The sequence below is a fragment of the Triturus cristatus genome, chromosome 3_2, assembly GCF_964204655.1.
Source record: "Triturus cristatus chromosome 3_2, aTriCri1.1, whole genome shotgun sequence".
Taxonomy (NCBI): domain Eukaryota; kingdom Metazoa; phylum Chordata; class Amphibia; order Caudata; family Salamandridae; genus Triturus; species Triturus cristatus.
Window position 1 is genome coordinate 961,393,437 of NC_140584.1, and position 7,172 is coordinate 961,400,608.

A 7,172-nucleotide genomic window follows, 5' to 3' on the forward strand; every position below is an offset into this window, starting at 1 on the left:
GCGAGGTTCAAAAGTGAGGCGAGGCTGACTGCGTTCTGTTTTGCCCATTTTCAGCGTACGTCCGTGTGCCTAACACTCTTGGGAGGAAGCAGAGGACGTATATTATCCTAGCACACACAGCCGTAGTAGGCAGCGTGCCCTCTGTGTCTGATTGGTATCCAAAATGGCTTCCGCTGAGCAAACGCTATGCTGCACCCCTTGCAGAGCCCGGTTCGTCATTATAGCAGCCCCACCGGATGGCAGCTGGGGTAAAGGCAGCATTGTAGGTAGTCCCGCAAGCCTTTATAGTTCCAGTTGTAATACAGCAATGCAGGGCCAGAGGCATAGTAAGGCACAGTGCGCACTTATGTGGATAATAAAAAATATGACGGGGGTGCTGCAATGTCATTTCATCCCTCCAACAGCATACACCAGGGAGGCTAAGCACATACAATGAGGTTGGCTGCCACATATGAATATGTAGATCCCACCTCAGCCACAGGTTCACAAGGTGCCATGTAGTGAGGTCGCGCCTCCTGGGGACAATGAATACAACAGAGCAAAGTCACTTGTAGTGGCCCCAGGGGTCTCTACCCCCCCCCCCCCCATGCACCGCAAGCTACCGGCCAATTGACAGGCTGGAGGTGCAGGCTTCCTTAATTGCTGCAGGCCCAAGTACAGGTCCGGTCAGGAATTCCACAGTGCGGCAGCCAGCACCCGCACAGATCCTCGGAGCGCTGGCACAACGATATCTCTTGCACAGCGGGCACAGTAATTATACACTAAAGACGCGCAAGGGAGGGTGCCGCTCGCCCCCCTGGACTCCAGCGATGTTACAGCAGGGTAGGCCGGATCCACACAGCAATCAAGCGGAGCGGCGAGGCAGCCTGCATCCACCGACAAGGCACGCACTCCCCAGCTCCACACGGCACCAGTGGTCTGCCGGACGATCGCACAGCTCCCGACTCCACTCCACTTACTCAGTCCAGGATTCTGCCGTCAGCAGAGCGCCAACCTTTGTCATCAATGCTAGGCCGCCATTTTATAGCAGGAGCCCGATAGATTAAAACTCGGCACACAGTGAAGGACTGGGCTATTCTAAGGCCCAGCGGTGCCAGGGGACAACAGCTGAAACCTTCGTGGGTTACCTGTTCCGGCGTACAAAACACAGAGACACGGGACACTTCCTGCGGCGTCAAAGATCAGCATTTATTCACTGCAGGGATACAGAAATCGCAAGAAGTACACAACGTGTAGGTTCTGAGAGACTGCTTCCAATTGCACAAGTGGATCGCTCCTTTTATACACATTTTCGTCATTGCTCAGCATGGCGAACAAAAGGTTACAGCTCAGTTCCCACAATAAACTTCGAAAAGGTCGCATTCATGTTTTCAGAAACCAGAAACATAATTACAGCAGCATTGCCGGTTCCCAACTGTAAAAGCACATTAAGCACATTCCATTCTGACCGTAACGAATTAGAGGAAGGGACAGAAACCGATGCAAAGGAAAAAGATATGGATGTACAACAGTTTAGAAAACAGTGTAGAGAGCAATAACGGAAACTTGATTGCAGGATCAAAGGACTCGTGCCTAATGTATGCACGACTGAAACAATAAACGGCATGGCAGGATGAGCCTTAAGCGGGGCCATCTGCCTTTGCCGTGTCAGCCCCCTCGCCATAAAAGACACCTTCAAAGGAACATGTGTCCTCCACGAAAGCTTGGGAATCCCAGGGTCACGAAGCGGGCAGTGTCCGTTCGCTGGCTACTTGAGGGCAAGAGACAAAATGGACGTCGTATCTAAAATGGAACCCAAGGGTTCAGATGGACATACCCAAGAATGAGACGAACCATACATAGTAGCGTAGCGAAAACGCGTACACCCACTAAACTCGTCATTTGCGGTTCGTAGATACCAAACTCGTCCATTTTCGAATATACCCAAAATGTCAGTCAGATTCTCACGGAACCTCAGATGCTCCTTTTGCCCTCATGTAGGCAAGCGCTAGTCGAGATCAGAATCAATTTCGATATTCATCAAATCGTTCAGTTGCTGCTGGAACATCATTCTATTCATCAACGTCTCTTTGGTAACTGATGGCCGTCTTATACACGTTGTAGCACAGAGGCCACATAAGGCCGGACCACACTGTACGCAAAGACAACACGTGAACAGAAACGTTACAACAACACCCATGATCATCAGAATCTTCCAACCCCAAGTTGATATCAGGCCCCAAAACCATCCTAGAAGCGTCCAATTACCCTCGTCCACGTGTATGGACTCGGAGATCTTATGCAACTTCGAGATGGCTTGGTAAACAGTTGGAGCGTTGTCAGGAATGAAAATGCAACAGCTCGAATGGATAACTTTACACACACCACCTCTATCTGCAAGAACAACATCTAGAACCATACGGTTCTGCAACGTCATAAGTCTATCCGCCTGAAGTTCCGCTGTTAAATTACCAAGAGCACTCGCAGTTATGTTAGCAGTCAATTCTACCACACGGGTCAACTGTCTCAGGTTCCTACTATTAACCATAGGTCCCCAAAACGGCAAGAAACCCTTAAAGAAGTCTCCTGCTTCTTGACCCGCAGTGTCTTCTTTGCTGACAACGCCTCTCACAACTCTAGTTTTATGATAGTCGGAGGCAACTGTAAAAGTCGGTGGCAAAAGATTCGCAATATAACAGGTTCCCGAGAAGTCACGGGGCAACCATGTATATGCACGCTCATAACATACGAAATAGGTACCCTTGGCAGTCAGGAAAACAGGGGAAGAGAGCATCGGTAGAACGTACGTGTCAGTACAAGCACTGTCCCCAAGCTGGGCTCTCGGATTTCGACCAAGACCTTTCAAGCAGAAATTACCGAGGTGGGGTACGATCCATATTGGAGACGAGCTCTTGAGCTGTCTATCACCCACTGACATACTATACTTAGCCTCACTCAGATCTTTATATGCTTGTATCTCTACATCTGGAATAAGTGATACATCAAAAATATCTCGATCGAGATCAGCAATCGCTATCGCCAAAGGCTTGTGGTACGGACCAGGACCAAAGTTCGCTGAACGTGGCTCTCGACTGGGGTAGGAATCTAGTGCACTACGGAACATAGTTTGGAATGCTCGAGCTGACCCCTGGGAACTATAAGGAAGCACCAAATACGGAATACCTCTATCCATGGTATGTGGCATTAACCCACACACCCAACAGTTGGTAGTATTCATCACCAACTGATGCTGATGTAGGAGTTGAACAAAGGAGTTATTCATGAATTCCGCACGTCTAACCTGCTCATGTTGGGGCAGAGGATGAAAGGAATGTGGAGAAACAGTAGTAATGGAACTTAGTTTAGGAGAAAAGGTAGGTGAAACAGAAGGCAATAACGACTGTATCCCAAAATACACTCCGCCCACCAATAGCATAGAAACAGTCAGAAACAGTAGAAATACCTGAAACAAAAAACATTTCGTTCGTACAATCTTATGCAATTTTGATCTTTGCGCCGACATCCTTTCTACTTCCAACAGCTTAGAGAACGCCATCCTCTAAAAACCGTCCGTACGTTCTTGACGCACTTCGTTCTGAGTAGCAATTATCAATCCCCAGGAGTTCCCAGGAATCGACAAAAGGTAACTGACCTAGTATCAGGAACCTGCTAAACAGAAGGAAGTACCCGCACGGCCCTACGGTTAACCCAGATGATAGGTTTTCTTAAACAAACATCCAACTTAATAAAAATCTCTTAGCTGTAAAAAAATGCACGTAGAAGGAAACTCAAAAATCAGCAAAGGACGCAATGGTTCTTAATGTTCGTGGCAACAGTAAAGGAAAATATAGAAAAAATTATTAGTCTTTGTCATGTGAATGAAGAAAATATCGTCATCTTCCAGGTCGAGTCTGCTCTTCAAATAATTGCTCAGTTGGTGAAACAATGTTCAATCGATCAGATGACAATTCAGACCTTGAGTTCTCCAAGACTGACGACTCAACAGATGTGTCCGGCTGCAATGAATTGTCTACTACAGGTTGAGCATCGCTAAACGGCACGTAACGTAGAGGAGTCTCAGTTTCCGCTGTCGCAATACCAGTTCTCACCCAATTATCTGCTGGTGAAGGGATCGAAACCTTTTTGGTATGGGTGGCATGCACCCAGTTCTTTCTGCCTTCCAACCGAACTGCAGTCCTTGTTGCCAGCAGCACTTGAAAAGGGCCCACAAATCTTGGCTCCAGATTGCGTTTTCTGCCAAAATTGCGGGTAACAACCCAGTCACCCGGTTGGAGCCGATGTCCAGGACCCTCTGTCTGTGCCGGTAAAGCTTCAAAGACCTGTTGATGAATTAACCTCAGTTTAGCAGTCAGATCATGAAGATAATCAATTAACATTGGATACTCAAGGCTATCAAAGGCCTTAGGCCTCGGGACTCCCCAAATGTTTGCAGGGCGGCCGAACACAATCTCATATGGGCTAAGCCCTACTCGAGAGTGCACAGTCGCCCTGGTTGACAAGAGAGCCAGAGGCAAAGCATCAGGCCATGACAAACCAGTCGTAGCTTGTATCTTTGCAAGTTTCAGTTTCAGAGTACCATTGTACCCTTCAACCAAACCCGCTGCCTGAGGATGATTGGCGCTATGGAATTTCTGTCGAATTCCAAGGCCCTTACACACACTCTGCATCACACTTCCCACAAACTCACTTCCATTATCTGACCACACAATCTGTGGCATTCCATACCGAGGAAAGTATTCCTTCAGTAGGACTTTCGCTGTCGACAAGGCAGTATTATCCTTAAGAGGATAGGCCTCTATCCATCTGGAGAACGCACAAACCACAACCAAAACGTACTTCAGATTATTGCATCTCTCCATATGGATGAAGTCCAGCTGGATAACCTCAAAGGGACATGTAGGAGGGGCAAAATGGCCAGGTGGAGTGGGAGTGCCCTTGCCAGGTTTGTACATCAAACACACCATACAATTCTTAACCACTCTCTCAGCACATTTAGCGATACCATCATTCTTCCATACAGGAGACAATAGCTTACATATACCTTTCGCGCTAATATGTGACAAACCGTGAGCCATAGTCACAACGGCTAGCACATATGCATCCGGTAACATCCACCTCTGACATTCTGACAAGTCAACCCAACATCCATAGGTATCTAACTTTCCCGTACTTTCTTTCCACTTGGTCTTTTCAGTTTTAGTGGCCTCGTTCTGAATTGCTTTCACGCTCTCAACAGTGTCTTCACACATACCAGTCTCCGTCGGCCACCGCACTGAACTCGTAACATACATTCGAGACGCAAGATTCTTAGCCGTTTCCTTAGCAATCTCATCCGCAAATGCATTACCACGACCAACATCATCCGTAACCTTTCGATGCGCACTACATTTAATGATCGCCACCTGTTTAGGCAATGTAAGTGCATCCAAAAGATCATTCACAAGCTGTCCGTGTTGGATCTTCGTACCATGCGATGTCATAAATCCTCTCTCTCTCCACAATCGGCCAAAGCTATGTGCAACACCAAATGCATACTGACTGTCAGTAAACACATTCACTCGCTTTCCCTTAGACAAGACACACGCTCTCGTTAACGCAATCAACTCTGCCGCCTGCGCTGAATTCTGACTCAATCTCGCAGTTTCCACAACCGTACTCAACGTCACTACAGCATACGCAGTCGTCACATCACCATTCGGCAACTTAAAACATGAACCATCAACATACAAAGTGCCATCGGGGTCTATCAATGGAGTGTTTTTCAGGTCCACGCGACCCTTCGTTTCTTCTTCAGTTCGTAAATAACAATCATGTGGTGATACATCATTTGATCCCACATTAATCGGCAACAATGTCGCCGGATTCAGCACATTACAACGCTTGATCTGTATATGACTTGCCAAAAGTGTTAACTCGTAACCGGACAACCTTGCACTCGTCAGATGTTGAGTTTTTGTACGATTCAGGAGAGTGTCAACTGCATGCGGATCCATCACTGTAAGCATATTATCCATAACCAGACCTGCGGATTGTCGAATAGACACCGCAGCTGCCGCTGTCGCCCTCAAGCAACTCTGCAACGCTCTAGCTACCGGGTCTAAGGTCGAGGAAAAATATGCACATGGACGCTGCTTACCACCAAATTGTTGCGTCAAAACACTCAATGCACAACCTTCTCTCTCGTGAACGTATAGTGTAAATGGCTTACTGTAATCAGGAGTACCTAACACAGGAGCCGAACACAACGCATCGCGCAGTTCAGAAAAACTTTTCTGACATTCTTCCGTCCACGGCAAGGGAGTCGAAACATCCTTGCACGTGAGAGCTATCAATGGCTTCGCTAACAGTGAAAAGTTTGGGATCCACTGTCTGCAGTATGACGTGATACCTAGAAAGGCACGCACATCTCTCTGAGTTGTTGGCACCGTCATTCGAGCAATCGCTGCAATTCTTTCTGGGGTCAACCTTCTTCCCTCCTTTGACAATAAGTGACCGAGATAGGTTACTTCTTGACAACAATATTGCAATTTAGAGGGTGACACCTTGTGATGCAAGTCACATGGATGCTGTAACAGTGATACTGTAGCAGTTTTGCAAATCTGTTCAGTGTCAGCAGCTACCAACAGATCGTCAACGTACTGAATCAAGGCCGCACCAGTCGGTAACACAAACGCATCAAGTTGGCTCTTAAGCGCTTGACTATAGATCGATGGACTCTCACAGTAGCCCTGAGGTGCGCGTTTAAACCTGAAACTGCGACCACCTAACGAAAAACCAAATAGATCTCTGCTTTCCTCAGCAATTGGAATGCTAAAGAAGGCATTCTTCAGATCGATTACCGAGAACCATGATGCAGAAGCTGGAATCAGAGTCAGCAAAGCCGTAATGTCGGGCACTACGGGGAACTGTGGAATCACAATTTTATTTACCTCCCGTAAATCAATAACAAAACGATACACAGGAGGCTTAGATGGATCAGTTCGTTTCAAAATAGGTAACACAGGACTATTACACACGTTACCCCGAGTTTCTTCGATGACGTCCTTATCGATCAAATCGTAAATGATCGCTAATAGTGCTCGCTCACCATCAAGTGAGATACGATACTGGGGAATGCGTGGTAAGCGCACATTTGATTTCAATTGAACAACATAAGGCGGTATATCCAACAG

At 47.2% G+C, this 7,172-nt stretch overlaps 1 protein-coding gene across 1 annotated transcript; it reads right to left on the bottom strand.

Moving 5' to 3' along the window:
- Positions 1-1,987: 1,987 nt before the first annotated feature.
- Positions 1,988-3,535, bottom strand: LOC146858895 (endogenous retrovirus group PABLB member 1 Env polyprotein-like). Its single transcript, XM_085646922.1, has one exon. The coding sequence runs from the start codon at positions 3,533-3,535 to the stop codon at positions 1,988-1,990; it is 1,548 nt and encodes a 515-aa protein (XP_085503048.1).
- Positions 3,536-7,172: the final 3,637 nt, after the last annotated feature.

What these genes read in the sequence shown, in the direction of transcription:
- LOC146858895 (XM_085646922.1), bottom strand. Translation starts at nt 3,535, where the DNA reads ATGGCGTTCTCTAAGCTGTTGGAAGTAGAAAGGATGTCGGCGCAAAGA.